This window comes from Galleria mellonella, unplaced genomic scaffold (assembly GCF_026898425.1).
Source record: "Galleria mellonella isolate WM207_F2 unplaced genomic scaffold, CSIRO_AGI_GalMel_v1 utg905, whole genome shotgun sequence".
Taxonomy (NCBI): Eukaryota; Metazoa; Arthropoda; class Insecta; order Lepidoptera; family Pyralidae; genus Galleria; species Galleria mellonella.
The window spans coordinates 1,308,056-1,325,823 of NW_026442174.1; the positions used below are offsets into that span (position 1 = coordinate 1,308,056).

Genomic DNA, 17,768 nt, shown 5'->3' on the forward strand with positions numbered 1-17,768 from the left:
AGCCCTCGACTATTAAGTTCCTTTAGTCACAACTTACGACACCCACAGGAAAGAAAGAAGCCTGTTCTGTGCCGAGACCATACGACATTATAATATAATTGTTTAATTGTTTTTGAAAAATGACAGATACGTGTAGTAATGTTACCACACATAAAAAATGCGATAACGTTTGAATATGAATAGTTCAAAATTGTGGTATTTATTTAACTGAAGCTCAATATCAAACCGAACCTTCTTAAGGTTAACCTTATTACTGTGGGGAAGGGTAGTCAGGTCGACTTCCTCGCGGTCACCTTCGACACTGCCGGTTATTTATCGTTATATTCATCACTATGAGACAACTAAAATGACTTCATTTTCATCTTATTTTTTCTGACTATTAGGTTTCCATTAGCTAATAACGGAATTATATTGTCCAATAAAAAAAAAACGCTTTTATTGCTTTTATATATATATATATATATTTTTTACAACACAGGGGGCAAACGAGCATGCGGCTCACCTGATGGTAAGTGACTACCGCCCATGATCACCCACAACACCTACGGCATTGCAGGTGTGCTTTTAAAAAGGAATATACTCTTTTCTTGAAGGTTATGTTGTCGTATATATATATTCCAAAGAGTGGTTGTGCGTGGGAGAAAGTGCCTTGAAAAACGCACGGTGGACATACATACATATATATATACATACATAGTTACTCTTTAAAAAAGATTTTTTATAAATAATCCTTATATTTTAAGGCAATTCTACGAAATGTGTTTTAAGTAGGAATTTACGGATAAGAACAAAGGAGATGCTGTTTGTACCCGCCATTTGATACAGCCTTCATTTTTGTGAAAAAAAAATTCCTTGTGTTTTTAAGAGACTTAAAAAAGATAAAGTATCTGAACTTTTTTTATCGATTCTAATATTTGTTTTTATAATTCTTTTTTCAATCCATCATAATGTAGTACTAGACTATATAGCGAACGAGAGAATATGTAGAAATGTGATGGCAAAAAAAAATATTGTCCATAATATTTCGATGTTGCCCATACCATTTCAACCCATATCTGATACATAGTTATCGTGGAGTCATCGAATCCCTTCATGGCCTACGAGTATATTCAGCAGTGGACAGTTGACGCATGATATGATGATAATGATATGTACCAATCATTATCCGGTATAAGGTTACTATATATACAGACTTTGTACAAAAGTCGATTGCTTGGTTACCTCTGTCCCATTCGTGTATCATCCGTACAGCAGTTGTGTTTGCATGGCTGTGTTTCGAATTTAAGGGTGGGATGTGGCGTGAATTTACTGGGTACAAAGGAATAACACCTGAGTCCTCAGGAATGGCAACGCATGGGGGGTATCATGGGCGAAACAGTATACTCTGTTATGTCCATGGTACTGCTACACGTCTATGTGTATACATGTCTATATGCGACGGTTACCACTTTCCATTAGGTGGGCCGTCAGCTTGTTTGCCATTCTAAGTTGTATAAAAAAACCCATCCTATAAAGAAATATCACTTTCGGTACAATGGTATATTACGAAAGAATCGGAGCATTAGGCATTTAATTACATCGTATAATCTATTGAGTGGCAGACGTGAAGTATTGCGTCTGTGGATTTTCCCTAGAGAACAGCTGAAGAGGTTTCCCGCAGTCAATAATGGGATTATGACTCCCCTGATATAAAAAACATTTGTCAACCATGAAATTTTGGATAATTGTTCAGTAAATTATGTTAATGAAGGTTAAAATGCAGAAGATGTAATAAAGAGAGGGGAAAAAGTAGAAATAGAAGGAATTACCTTTTTATTTTGCATGGATAAAAGAAAAGATATTTGATGTTTGGGTAAAAATCAAATTCACATCTGGCAACCCTAACTATGGTCGTTATATGAGGTGAAATATAAACTATTAGCTATATGTAAAAATAAGAATTTACTCAACTATATAATACATTAGGACAGAAATTTCCTGCTGAAACAAATATTTTGAATTTCTAACTTAATCTGGACTCGCCGAAATAACGCGTGGGAGCAATCTCCCATATTAACAGATTTTATTGTCATTTATCGACTCATGTTTCGTTAAAGAAACTATTTAGTTTTAATATTTCTTAGAATTTTAAAATTTTAAAGTACATTGTGTATTTAAAACTGTCAGTCGTTATTTGTTCACTGGTGAACATAGGCCTCCCCAATAGACTATCAGAAGGATCGGGGCCAGTTTAAAATTGGGAGGGATTTGCCAGTAGTTGCCATGTTACTTATTTTTACACACATTTAGGTTACTGTAGAGTAAACAATGAGTTGATATATTATAAAAAGCGGCTCGTTCGATTTCGTATTTTTTAATTTTCAAAAAGCAATTTCCCTGATGATGTATGGTGGATTTGATTATTTTTCCAATACAAAACTCATTTCCTCCACTCCACCTGTGTCTGACATCAATCCTTACAGTTAACGCTCGCAGATTATATAGACATATCCTTTGTTCATATTAACATCAGAATTATTAATTTTATTCTTGACAGCTTGTCGAAGTGTAGCGACTATGGAATCAATATAAATTTATTAAAAATAAAAAAATGCCCCGATACGAACAAACCTACTTTTAAGTCGTATCGTTTGCCAACTTCCCGCTATTATTAATAAAAGGCATTTTCATCTTTTTGAATTTAGAATTCGAAAACCAACTTAAAATGGTAAATAAGCTGACGGCTCACCTGATTGAAAGTGGTAACCGTCGCCTATAGACATGAGCAGTATCATGGACATAACAGAGTATACTGTTACGCTCATGATACTCCCCATGCGTTGCCATTCAATTTTAACATACATAGCCTCGCAGACTTTTTTGTGGGTAATGATGAGTAGATGCTATAAACACATAGTATATTAATTTATGGATTATATTGGTACCTTGGGTCACATTATGGTAAATTTCGTAGGGATCTCTAGTTTTTTTTTTAAATAATATGTGTATAATTTATTTTTTCGCTGATGATATAGTTTTCTACATGAAAAAAAAAAGACAGTTAAGTAGTTTTTAAGTTTATCGATTACGTACCAATAAACAAACATCCAAAAAATCTTAGAACTTTATAATATCAGTTTATATCACGTCGCTAAAACCTGTTGTCGTTACCATTCCCCAGCCCACAATATCTCAAATTCGATTACGTACATAAAAAATAAAATAAACAACAGTCAATACAAAGGTTTTATAAGAAAAAAAAACCATTAACCACGTAGAAGGCGTAAGTAGTTCATTGTCTCCGATGAAATTAATTAAGAGTTCCAAGACGTAGTTTTCCCGTAAGATTGCATGGACTTTTACCGCTCATTGTCACTACGATGTGTCGCAGTAATTCTCGTCTTCAATGCTGCGGGTGTACGTGTGGCTGGATTGCCCCGATTTCCAACAAAAGCATGATTAAATTTCCATTACGCGCTACATTACTTTACCATTGAATTTGGGTAACAAAGCATTCTTTGTAAAGTGTGCATGTGAATACAGATTGTGTGGTGTATTAGAAGCTTAATTGGTTTTAACAGCGTTCTTGTTTACAAATGTAATCTATTAAAAATTGCTCACACTTACCCTCGTTAAAAACATTTCTGATTAATAAATATTAGAATCGTTTATAATTTTAATATTTATTACTATTTACAGTTCATGTTCATGAACCGGATATATATAACTATATATGAAAAATATTCCATTCTATTCAATTCTATTCGATTTCCATTCAATTCCATTTGATTCCATTGGATTCTATTCGATTCCATTCGATTCAATTCAATTCGATTACATTCGATAACATTCGATTTTAACGATTCCAATCGATATCAACGATTCTATTCTATTTCATTTGATTCCATTCTATTCTATATCGACCCATGTTGTCACACTTGTCACACAAGATAAAAAAATGAAATAAGTAAATTTATATTCTGCAAAAAAAGTCACTTCAAGTGTTTAAATGTAGAACGAGGAGTCATCCTTCATTACCAAATCTGGGTATAGTACAAATAATTATTGCAGTTTTTTGCTCTGAAAAAAAAAAACAAGTTCCATCGTCATGGAATAGTTTCTAGTTTAGTTATTGAACGATAGAATCTCTAATTTACGCCAAGATAACATTGAAATGGCACAGCTCTAAAACTGACGTAACAATAGTCCAGTGGCAATACACAATCTATCAATCCGCAATCAGCCCATGTGATAAATTAAACCCACAGCTTGTACCTGGATGGGAAATGGACCTAATTTATGAGTCCAAAAGGCTGTATCTCGGGGTTTAATATACGGCTCATACGATTTTAATGTATCCAATTAGACGTGTGATAAATCTTTGATTAAATTTTTAAATATTACTAAATTTTATATTACAAATTTATATTAATTTTTATAAATAGACGTTATATTAGAATCGATTTTTAATTAAATGCAAATATTCATTATCATTTTTGAACATAAGCCTCTCCTATAGACTACCATAGGAGACGGTCCCAAGCCAGAACACTGGATGCCATTTCTTCCTGGTATTTGCCATTGGGTTTTTTTTAATAGGTTAAAGTAGAATGATGGCTCCACCTGTACTATCGATGGCACCAGTGAGGATTAACAAGTGAGAATAGAGCAGGTCAGTTGGCCCATCAGAATGAATTCGTCAAAAATTATTCACGATGGTTTTCAGGGGGAACTGCGTGAAGGTTGACTTATTAGGGGCTATTGCTAGTAAGAAGCGACTAAGGGAACTTAAAGGTCAAAGGATGGGCAGCAGCGTCCCTCTTAAAACATCACCAAAACCTAACTGCGGTTGCTAACACGCTTGGCAGGCGTGCCACCTACTTGTAAAACTCCCTTCTGGGAGAGACCCATGTTTAGCAGTGGCTCATTTTTGCGTCTTATATTTTTGTACTCATTATGTGTTATATATTTGAAATTTCTCATCCACAAATTGAAAGTACCTGGCCTTATAGCACTATAAACCATATACACCATAAACATAAACCATAAACGCCATAACCATAAACGTTCGCGATAAAGGTATACTCTATGGTAATGCATCCAAACCACTTTAAGCTTTTTCGCTATATTAGTTAATTTATTTTACACTACCTGGTATGACAAAATATCAGACAATTGCCCTAATGTAAAACGATAACCATAGACTATAAATCATTCAATAAAAAAAATAAGACTTCAAAAAGCAATATCAATCGACAAGAATGAACTTACCTCAAAAATCGATCTCAACCAAAGAATCACTGGATGAAAAAATAAAAATAATATTTATTTAAGTAAACTTATTACATATCAATTACAATTATTTTGTTTAATTCCGCTACCAATAGTGTGTGTGCGACTGCCAACACTTTAAAATTGACTACTATTATTATAATACTAATACTTTAATTAATTATTAAATTCATTATTTGATTTATTTGCTTGAAGATGCCTCGTTATCAATGTCGCAAAACGTGCGAGGATCGAACAGCGGTTAAAGATTGGCAGCTAATAGGGCGGTTTTTTAACTTATGCTAATGATAATAGTACCGGTTATTTGATTAGAATTATTTTGTTTAATTCCGCTTATATTAGTATGTGTGTGAGTGCCAACACTTGAAGATTGACTACCACTATTACTACAGACTTCCATTTTGTCCACGCACGTTTTGCGACACGTATTTCACCTCTGAACGAGGCATCTTCAGGCAAATTAATCAATTTAATGTTTAATTAATCAATTTTCGCTAGATAACATCCAGTCCAGGTAAATAAGTAAACTTAATTATTTTTAAATAATCATAAGGTAAATCTCGGTTACAATTTTATTTTAAAACCATCCTCTCATTTATCATTCAAAGTATCATAAAAGAGTATTACTTTTCATGATTCTACCGCACAATTCCGACTGCAATTTCACTTGAGAGAACTAATTGGAGTATTTTTATTTTGCAGCGTCAAAACAGAACAAGTGGCTGGCGGCGCTGATAGTCTCCTCCGGCTGGCGCGTGTGAACACAAGTGATTCAGGGAATTACACGTGTGCCGTACGCGGCGCTAGGTCGCATACTGTCTCCGTGCACGTGCTCAACGGTACGAAAATTTAATTAATTCAATTCCCCAACAAAGTTACGCAGTTAACCTTTTTGAACGCATTAATGCTCACGGAATTACGTGATTTCTTCGAAGCCATACCTGTTAACGGAATCCTCTACCATAAAATTGTGTTTCTGCTACAACGGCCCCCATTTATTTTATATCCACATGACATATTTACCATCGTGTTATTAGTAAAGTTTTGCCTGTCAGTAAATTAAGACTCAGGTTCTGAATCAGTAAATAACTACTACATTAAGAGAGAAAATAATGGCAGTAAACGAATATAAATAAAAGAAAACATAAACAAAGTACTAAGAGGAAACGGAAAGATAGGGCAAGTGATATTTATTCCGGAATATATTATAATATTATTATAATGTAGTATTAAAGTTGTATTAAAAAAGTTCGTAATATGATTACAAATGAGTTGAAAGATGAAGTATAAGAATAGAAAATACAGATCATATAAATGTAATGAATTGTAAGCACGAATTATATAACGACATCTAGTAAAATGTCGTTATATTGTAAGAAAATATATTATTTCATTTAAATATAATTTACATTCGAATTTATTACTAATATTGTATGAAATAATTCGATTATCAAAGCTATCTCTCCAATTGTTACTTGCTGCGTCCAATAGGGTCCATAATGCTCATCTTCATTACCATTATACTAGCCTTTAGCTGTCCACTGCTGAACATAAGCCTCCCACTTGAGGGTTTTGCCAGTAGTGTCCACGCTTGGCAGGTGGATTGTAACCGCAGTTAGGCGGGGGGAAAGGGATTGTTAGTAATGGAGACTGAGAACCCCATTGCTAGCAATATACCCAACCAGGTCGAGCTCCTCGCGGTTCTCTCTGGAAACTATCATGGTTAATTCCTGATGAATTCATCATGATGGGCTAACTGGCCTGTTTTCATTCTCATCTATCACCCTTCACTGGTGTTCTGCCAGCGTATCCCGTTAGCGCAGGCGGGGTTACCATACCATTTTCACTCATCAAAAAAAAAAACGAAGTTAGGCTTTGGAGATGCTTTAAGAGAGACGCTGCTGGCCATCCCTCGCCCTCCTTAGTCGCCTCTTACGCCACCCACGGGATAGGAAGGGGTGGCGTATTCTATGCTGGGACCTACATGGCTTACTGTAATATATTATGTTAGCAAACATATATTACAATATAAATATTACTATATACAACAAGTTAATAACAAATTTAGCAAAGGCAAACTTATTTCTAAAAGAGATTTCTTCCAGTCAACCTAACACACTCCTAACAATCACGATAATGATAGTGAAAGATAATGTATATAATTGTATGACGACACTTTTGTCTATTCACGATATCGTCGCGAAAAATTAAAGAGCAATTCCATACAAATTGTATACGTTTTACACTTCTGATATATGGTCACTATATAAATATATGTTACTCAATAAAAGCAACTCCAATATTGACACGTACTATGACAAATAACATAAATATATAAATATACATAGTATCTTTAAAAGATACCGACATACACTTGTGCACACAAATATTGTAAGTATTTTAATTTAGATTTCGCGATGCTGTTTTATTTTTACAAAAATTTACACTAAAATATTTCTCTTTCTAAAAATCCTTTATTTACGTTTTTTTTTTTGGAAATCATGATGTGCTTATGTAAAATGATAAAGATAAATAGTCATCATTAGTAAAAAATAATGTCTCATATAAATATATTTTGTTTCACTGTATAATTTTAAATGTTATGTTTTATATACTGTTAATTGTTCCATATATTGTACGCTTATATAGCAGGACATGGAGATACTATTTAACTGATGTATTACCATAATTTGACCTATGATCCACAATAAAGTCATTTGTATTTGTAAAAAATAAAAGCAGTGAATACTTTCTGATCATTGTTTGACTATATATCACCAAGACCTCCCGTCAACACGAATCTCCACTCAATATGTCTTCACCATCAACCGAGCTATCGCTTGATTAAATATCTGAATGACACATGCCACTGTTCACCCTACAACAACCCAACAACTCGAAGACTAATTCAATTTACTTCGTGTTCTTTATTTTTCCCTTCTTTCCATTGTCCGCTAAACGATTTTCATTTTCATGATTTAATAGTGAATGGAAAATGTTCAGTTTATTATAAAAATAAACAAAAAGTTTATGCGTAGTTAAAACGAATAATTAGTTTTATAATTTTAAATTGTCGCATTTAAACATAAACGAGCACTGTAAGCCGTATGGTCCCGGCATAGAATAAGCCACCCCTTCCTTTCCCGTGGGTTTCGTAAGAGGTGGCTAAAAAAACTTAAGTCGAGGGATGAACAGCAGCGTCCCTCTTTAAGCATCACTAAAAACCATACTGCAGTCGCCAAATCGTCTGCTAAACGTGACAACTACTGGCATAACCCCCTTAATGAGAGAAGCTATGTTCAGCAGTGGACAGTTAACGGCTAATAAAACAACTATTTGCGATAGAAAAGAATATAAGCTATTTTTTATCACAGTCAGTAAACATCCCGGTCACGCGAACAAAGTCGCGGGTAAAAGCTAGTTTTTTTTTCATACAACTTAGAATGGCAAACAAGCTAACGGCCCACTTGATGGAAAGTGGTAACCGTCGCCTATAGACATGTGTAGTGCCATGGACATAACAGAGTATAATGTTTCTCCCGTGGTACCCGTTGCTATTCCTGAGGACTAAGATGTTATTCCTCCGTACCCTGTAAATTCGCGCCATATCCCACCCTTCAAACCGAAACACAGCCATGCAAACACAACTGCTTTACGGTTGAATATTTAATATATATCACACTATAATTGACACTACCCTAGCCACTCATACATCTATACCTCTGTACATATGGTTACCGTAATATTGTATTACTTAATCGTTGCTGTGAATATCTGAACTGTGGCAACATAGATTTTATTTATTTTGTATATATTAATTAACCTGACTTTATGGATGGGAAAAGGGATTGTTGGTAATGGGGATTAGTAACCCCATTGCTAGCAATATACCCTGTCAGGTCGACCTCTTTGGTTCTCCCTGGAAATCATCGTGATTGATTTATTGTGTTATATTCGTCACGGTGGGCTTACTGACCTGCTTCATCCTCACCTTTCATCCCTGACTGGTGCCCCGACAGTATACGAGTATACTGATAGCGCAGGCGGGGTTACCATTCCATTGTCATCCATTAAATAAAAACTGGACTTTATGGACACTCATTGTCATACATAGTTTCTTTCATCCTCACCTTTCATCCCTGACTGGTGCCCGCTTTAGCCAATTAAAATCTTTATTGACTGTATTTATAAGAGCAGCATGTAAGTTGTTTTTTTAAGAGCTGTCGATTTTTGTATTAAATAAATAAATATAATATAATCCATTAAACAAAAATCTGACAATTTTATAGACGCTCACTAATTGTCAGCAGTTTTAGAGTATAATCTTTCATATGGTCTCACAATATACATATTGATAGATACATCCACTCTAACGTAATTTAAGTTCAAAGCTTGGCATGAGACGTAAGCTATCTTATGAAAGACTAAATTTTTTTTATATGTTAAAATCTCGTTTATACTATATAAAATTATAAAATCTTTTATTGACATGTTCCGTTTAAAACAGAAGGTAATAAGAGTATTTATAATTGTAATAACAAGACGCATGTGCAGACTGTATAATAATTGTAATGAATTGGACATTTTTGCTTATAATTTTTTTTTTTAAAAGCAAAAGCTGTCGTTTAATATATTTGTATTAAATTATATATAATATAATATAATACGCAGATGACATGAAATATTAATAGATTTGCAGCAATTTGAGGAGATAAAGCAAACAGGCCAATGCAAAGTTCACTAATAGCAGTCACGCTTCGCTAACTGGACTAATAATTGGCCAAGACTAGAGAAATTAATATTTTATCAAATTAACTGAGTTGCGTTAATAATTCGTCCGGAACTCTTTCGTAATTATATTAAAACTTCATCGAGTGAAATGCTCGGCCGGTTTGCTTCGCAATTATGATTACACCTATCCAGTTTGATAAACTTGTAATCTATAATTTTCTATCTATTTATTTTTTATCTATTTTTGTAAAATATCAAAAAGGTAAAGACTTACTTCGACTGTTTTATTAAGTATACGTTTTTTACCAATTAACCGATTTAGATCATTATTTTTTACTATTAATAGAATTTATTACCTTTCTGGTCCCATGACTATTAATCCTATCATTATAATCATCATCATCATCATATCAGATTTAACTATCCACCGCTAAACATAAGTCTCCCCCAAGTAGGGTTTTATTAGTAGTTGACACGCTTGGCAGGCGGATTGGATTGGCAATCGCAGTTAGGCTTTAGAGATGTTTTAAGAGGGAATCTGCAGCCCAGCCCTCGCCCTCCTTTAGTCGTCTTCTACAATACCCACGGGAAAGAAAGGGCCTATTCTATCCCGGGACTACACTGAAATATCATTACAATAATCATTGTTTTTAATAGATCAATTATATATTATATATTTGTCACACTTGTCTCCCATTAGGGTAGGCAGAAATAATAGAACGCTAAATGCTTAGATCCTAAACCTCTTTCGTTTCCTCCACGTTAATCAATCTATTTACACACGCTCGCTAATTACAGGTACTTTTAATTTGGCCCTTCATCAGCACGTCGCCTATTTGGTTGACACAATAACATAAATTATTATATTACATTATTAAATAACAGACAGTAACATATTAATTGCGGAAACTTGACTATAATATATCAGTAACTCCTGAGCTTACAGTTTCACTAAATCTAGAAACTTGATATTTTGCACGGAATTCAAGGGTTTCTAGGTTATGTGAGTAGGAATTATATAATTCTAACATTTCTATCCTCTGTCATAAATAAATAAATATTTCAAAATCAATACTTCAGTTCATTTAATTAAAAAAAAAAAATAAGGAATGAATATGAATTGGGTCATAAAGCTCCTATCGAGTTTAAAATTAGACGGCCATCCCAAATTTACGAGTAAAACGTGGGTAAAGCCGATAAAAAAAAATATAATATAGTACATTTCACTTCGAATTTAATCGCCGGAAAAGTTAGAACATTCATTTTCGAAAATCAATAACTGTAAATTGTACAATTGCACCTAAATCCAGCATAAAACTTCATACGTAAAGTATATTTCATAGATTGTTATTTTTTTTAAATCTGAGTATAGAAGGGCATTGTAGCATAGAGTTATTAATGGGTTCTCCTCAGAATTTTCTTATAAAATGAACTACTAATAAATGTTTATTTAAATTTAATACCATATATACAATAATATTTTAACTGTGAAAACGTGGCAAAAAAAAAAAACCTTTACAATTGTAATAATCAGTAAAGGCATTAGCATTTAAAAATGGAAATAGATATATCAACGAATTGCTTGATGATCAAACCGCTTAGCCATAAAAAGATGAGGCAATTTGAAAAGAGAATTGTCGAGCTGGACAATTTGTTGGTAAAAAGATTGGCCAACGTTTTAGTTACAAATGACTGTATAAAAGTGAGCTTGCCAAGTTTTTTTCCTAAAAACCGCTAAAACTTTTTGGAAAGTTGCCTAAAATAATAATTCATTTTACTGTCTAAATCTGTAAAGTATTGACTTTCAGTGTAAGTTCTGCGTTTCTACTGTGTTACTGTGATTTGCTCATGTAAGGTTTAATTTTAAAATTAACTTTTAACTAGTTATATTCGATTAATTTTTGATTTAAAAGATTAAGAATCAATTTTTGTTTTGTAATCACTCAATTTGTGCTTCTCGAATATTTAGGTACACAATATTAGAATATACGTTATTTAACTTCAATTAATCAATCGTTTATTCGTTTACAATATTACAAATTATGTTTGCATATAATGTGTGTAAATTTTACACTATTAGGCATAATATGAAAATAATGTAACCAGTTAAAATATACATCGTAAATATAATATGAAAATATAAATACATATAAATGTTCTTTTTTAATAACCAAGTTATCAGTTTATTTTTAAATAAGGAATACTTTTAATGTTTTTTTAATTCTGTAGGCAACTAGTCCTATACTTTTATAGCATGATAATGTAGTTAATACTCAACTACTTAAAAAACAAGGACTGTATTTCTTTTAAAGCCTCTTCTTCCTGTACTTTCACGTACCAATCTCCTTTTTTATATACAATTATAGTAGTAATCAAGCATACGCCCCGTCTGATTGTAAACAGGGTTACATTAGCCTATGGATGCCTGTTACATCAGGTATATCATGCTTGCTTTTCCGATTATTAAGAAACCTTAACAAGCCCTACTTCCTTCTGTTTCAATTAACTAACATTATGTAAGAATCGACACTACCATTATATTCACGAAATTGGAAAAGATATCTATGCAACCATCTAGAAATATTAACGCAGTAAATGAATATACATAATATTGTGTAACCACACATAATAGGCTTCTATTTAAAATACCAATAGATATAGAAAAAAATTCAGCTACTTTAAAATCTATGTGTAAATTAAATGAACGTATTTATGAGTATTTATATATAAACGTTATTATATCCAATGTGACAGAGGCCTGTATTTGAGGTAAACCTTGATTCCATGTTGCCCGAATCTTTTATTTTCCATTTGGATAGAAATTTTTATTTCAATTATTTTTTTTTTATTTTAAGTGTATTTTTCTTATATGTAGTACTTTACGTTATATAGTCAACATTCTAGTCACTGACGTAATATTCTCAAACTAACGTCTTTTTTTACCTTAATGTATGTAAAATACATTTTATCACTGAAAATCTAGATTGATTGACTTCAGAAATAATTAAGCTTGTGTGAAAAAACATCGTCTTCAATTATCTCAAAATTAGTTATTCTGATGTAAAAACTAAATTACTGAACCGTTTCTGATAAAAATCTGTATCATCTGATCAATCTGTAAGTATATCCTTTTAGATAAAAATAAATAATTTGTCAAATCGATGTATAACTGACGAAGTTATGAGGTAACAAACATAAAAAACACCACCGAATTGAGTAATGACTTTTTTTAGAAGCTGCTTGAAGAAATAAATTTGGGTCAACAATATTACTGTTATACTATACAGAGTCGAACGTCGCTCTGATACTCTTTTTTTTTTCTTTCAATTTAAAGAAAATAGGTCTGAAAACTTTTGGCAGCAGAAAGTTCAGAATCTTCGCACCATCGTATCCATCATATCAGCCATTAAATATCCACTGCTAAACATAAGCCTTTCCCATAAGAGATTTTGCCAGTAGTTGCCACTCTTGGTAGACAGATTAGCAAAAATAGTTAGACTTTTAGAGATGTTTTAAGAGGAACATTACTGCCTATTTCTCAACCATTAAGATCCTTTAGTCGCCTCTTATCTGGCCTGGTCTGTTATATGCGATTATCAGCCTGCGCGTCATTAACGGTAATTTCTTGTATTCAATTTGACAAAACTTTTGTTTTACAAAATATTTCTATTTCTATATATCTCATAAATTTTAATTAATATTTTAATTTTAATAAAAAAGAGCCCGTATTTCTATCTCACTCTTGAAGATTTGACTTTTGAAGCCTTAATAACTCTGAAGTTATAATAAATAGTATAATGAAAAATAGACGATTTATTTCGAATTTCTATCATCATCAATCAAAATAATACGCTCAATCAACTTTAAGTATTTAACCTGCGCGAAATAATACTTAAAAAAAGTTTGTGATATGACCTACTTATGTATCTTCCATTGAAATTATTTTAACCGTTAATTCGTAATTAAATATCAAACACCGTATAAACTTTTACATTTGAAATATTAGCAGCTAAATGCTAACTTGTTATTTTCACTTATTTAATTTTAAGTTATCCAATTTTCTCTGTAACGTAATACAGTGATGAAAATGGTCATTAACTAACCTAATAATTCTGAGAAACTAGAGCCCTGCCATGTTGAATTCGAATAAGCTAGGCGTAATGAGGGTAAATTGAGTGTTACATTCATCACAGTAGCAACTGTTGACAACAAAACTATAATAACTAGGTGTTTTTCAACCGATTTCAGAAAAAAAGGTTCTCAATTGGGCTGTAATTCTTTTTCATGTTTGTCATCTCATAACTGCATCATATATAAATTGATTAGAAAAATTATTTTTAAAAATATACACTTTTAAATTAGTCATGTAGTATTTTTATCAAAATCGGTTCAGTAATTTAGTTTTTAATTAAAAATAACTGGTTATACTATGATTGAAGTAGATTTTTCTTTGTGGAGCAAAGTTTTACGTATTTTCATTATAATTATAATATAATAAGTTTTACATTTTTTTATATAGCTGCTTTATAAAAAAGTAACTACGTAAAAAAGTTTAAAAATAGCCTACAATATATAAAGTAATTAAACCCTTCTGTAACAAAGAAAAACCTTCACCCAACAGTACAATTTAATGATGATCATGATAAATCTTTTGTAAGCTTTTTAGCCTGACCCGTTTTCTATGTAGTATTATTTTTGTCTGTTGAATTCTGTTAACATTCAAATTAATAAGAGATAGGATTTAATCTCTTAACGGATTATGGTATATGTAATACGGGATATAACATAAATAGAAAATAATAGAAATACAGAGTTTACAAGATAAAACAATATTCTCCAAAGAACGTTAGAGGAAATATAAAAATATCAATATTCTAACATTAAATCTATCACGTATCCGTGGGTTTAGTATAAAGGCTGTACTAGATTTCGGTTGGGTTAACCTATCACCATACACATTATATAAAATTTAACAAAACAATAGTTTCTAATTAACTAACCCAGACCCGTTTGTTCCAGAAGAAAGCCTTGCTGAGCTCCACGCCGGGACTAGATCACATCAGCAGCCATCACTTTCAACGGTTACAACGTTATTAATAGTGTTAATTATAACGGAGCGTTCGTCGTTATTAAAAACTGTGATTCTCTTCGCAGCCCTAGCTTGTACGTTGACGGCACAAAGCCTAATTAAGGATAATTTTGTGGTATTGTTACCTACGTGATATGAGAGTTTAGATGTAAATACGAGTTTGATTATAAAAAGATAAATTATAAATAGTTACTGGGAAATAAAATTTCATTGTATATTCAATTGTTTTATTTATTATTCGTTTTAATTGCGGCTTATTTTCATAACACATGTTAAATTATATTTTAGCCTTAGATAATATAGTTTATTCTGTATATATATATATAGTTGCCTGCTAACGACATGCTTTCCCACTGTATTGGGTTAGCTGGAAGAGATTACAGTCAGGGATAAATCCACCCTTGCTCATAATATTTATAAATGTATTATCTATGTAATGTACAAGTGAAATAAAGATTATATATAAAATACATACACAGAAAAGTATCCAGAATAATACAGATATATATTTATTTATTTATTTATTCTTTATTAACTACATTAAAAAAAATTGAGTTCAAAAGATGGATTTATTACTAGTTATCATTGAACCTTTGAAAAAAACAGAAATGTAATTATGCGGTGAAATATATTAAAAATAATTTTGAGTAAATAGTTACAGACGTATTTATATTGACTCACAAATTATATAATATATAAAATGGACAATTAAAATACATTATAATATTTATAATTGAATTTATTTTTTATTTGTATAATGCGTGAATACATTACACAAATATTACTTACATATACAAATATACATACATACACGATAATACATTGCAATATCTATAAAATACTCAGGAATATAAATAAATATATGTATAGTGCAAAGATCGATCCTGCAACAATTTGAAAGTGAATCAATATTTTCAACTGAATGACTACAGTAAGGGATTTATCAAAAATGCTCAAGTCAAAAAAATAACAAAACCTAAAAAATATAATTAAGTGCACCCATATACCTATGCAAACGGAAGGTGAAATTTTTTTATACCTTTGCTTGAGCCTGACCCTTTTAAGTGAATAATGAATCATAAAAACACCATGTATTTTTACGACGGCACAGAAACCACGAAATGTTCTGTTTAATTTTTTTTTCAGGCACATAGAAAACTATGTAAGTACCCGACTATAATGAAGTAACTTTTTAGAGTTTCGTACCTCCAAATGAAAAAAACGGAGTCTTTATAAAATTACTTCGTTGTCCGTTCGTCTGTATGTCAAGACTCTTTTTCTTGAGAACGCGTGCAGGTATCAAGTTGAAATTAAAATCATATACTCAATTCTGCAGTCTGTTAAAACAATGAAAAAATCAAGTTTCAAATCGACGTAATCAAAAGATACGGCGGTTTTTTTTATATCGCATATTTTGACATTCGAAAAGGGAATCAATAGCTATAAGGTACTTTCCGTTGATCTAGAACCATGAAATTTGCCAAGAAGGAATGTCATGTAGTTCAAGTAAAGGAAACAATCCGAAAACCGTAAATTTGTAGTTATTATACAAAAAAAAATTTAAACTCGACTCGCACTTAACCTGCTTTTTTATTATTAGGGAGAAAACTTTGGAGACTAATAATAAGTATGATATCATTTAATATATTCTTATTAGAAAAAGAGGAAGAATGACAAGTAAAGCTAAAATATTAACAGTTTATTACTTATTAAAAATACGCTGACATTATGAATCTCAAGTGGATTATCCAAAGCCAAGCGCGAGCAAACTACTGAATACAAAAAAAACTCAAAGTAATTTTTGCTTTGGATTATTCTTGAAAGATAATGAGATCAAACTGAGAGACATCAGATTGTTGACATTGTAGACACTATTATAGGGTTTTTTTTAGTAACGCTAGGGTTATAAGAAAAAATATATACAACAGCAATTGTAGAATGAGATAGAAAAGCACGCAAGATCTAATCAGATCACAGTATGCCCATAAAAATTTGATCCTCAAAAGCAGAATAAAGGTTAGACAAAATATAGGGAAGGAGGATTCCTACGGGACTCCTAGTGAAGGGGTCAAGGTCGAGAACAAGCACATTAACACAAGAGCTTGTATATACGTTATGCTAACCATATAGATCTTATCACGAGAAAAAACGTTCATAAGATAATGCCAAATAGACACTATGTCTGGGTATAAAGAATTTTCTTTGTCTCAGTATAAAACTCAGCAAACAGGAACTCTCCTAAGAGATTCGATTGTAATTCAGGATACTGTATATGATAAGAGGAAAATATGTATGTATGTCATTCTCGTAAAGTTCATTTTGATCTGAGAGTACATCACTGAATTTCCAAATACGTTTATGTTTCTGCTTTTTTCTAGTTAAAAGACTCTAATTTTTTTTAAATTTCGAAATCAGTTTGCTTCTTGAGTATAATAAAGATTTCAAAGGATGGAGAATTCAAGTATTTTTCAATTCTTCTTATGGGTGTGATAGCAAAAATGAATTTCGAATTTTTTGCAGCTTATACGAAATAATTTATACGAGTATGTATGTATACTTGTACACTGACTAAATGAAAGTTTTATGTCTTTGGAAATAACACGCAATTTACTTTGGTTTCTTTTGTACAAACAACGAAATCATTTGAAAAGTTTCATACCATTCTCGATCTTTTGAG

At 31.8% G+C, this 17,768-nt stretch overlaps 2 protein-coding genes across 5 annotated transcripts in view; one reads left to right on the top strand and one right to left on the bottom strand.

The window, feature by feature from the left end:
- Positions 1 to 15,508, top strand: part of LOC113510740 (uncharacterized) — a 177,671-nt gene extending 162,163 nt beyond the window's left edge. For 2 of the 4 annotated variants that reach the window (XM_052902454.1, XM_052902456.1), the window contains 2 exons: positions 5,974 to 6,110; positions 15,022 to 15,508. In XM_052902454.1, coding sequence (XP_052758414.1) covers positions 5,974 to 6,110; positions 15,022 to 15,224 — 340 coding nt within the window. In that variant the 3' untranslated portion in view covers positions 15,225 to 15,508. The remainder of the gene's footprint in view (positions 1 to 5,973; positions 6,111 to 15,021) is intronic. The other 2 variants (XM_031907198.2, XM_052902455.1) reach the window with 2 other exon arrangements.
- The window catches only part of LOC128202366 (uncharacterized protein K02A2.6-like), a 223,548-nt gene that overhangs the window by 8,621 nt on the left and 197,159 nt on the right, over positions 1 to 17,768 (bottom strand). The window lies entirely within an intron of this gene.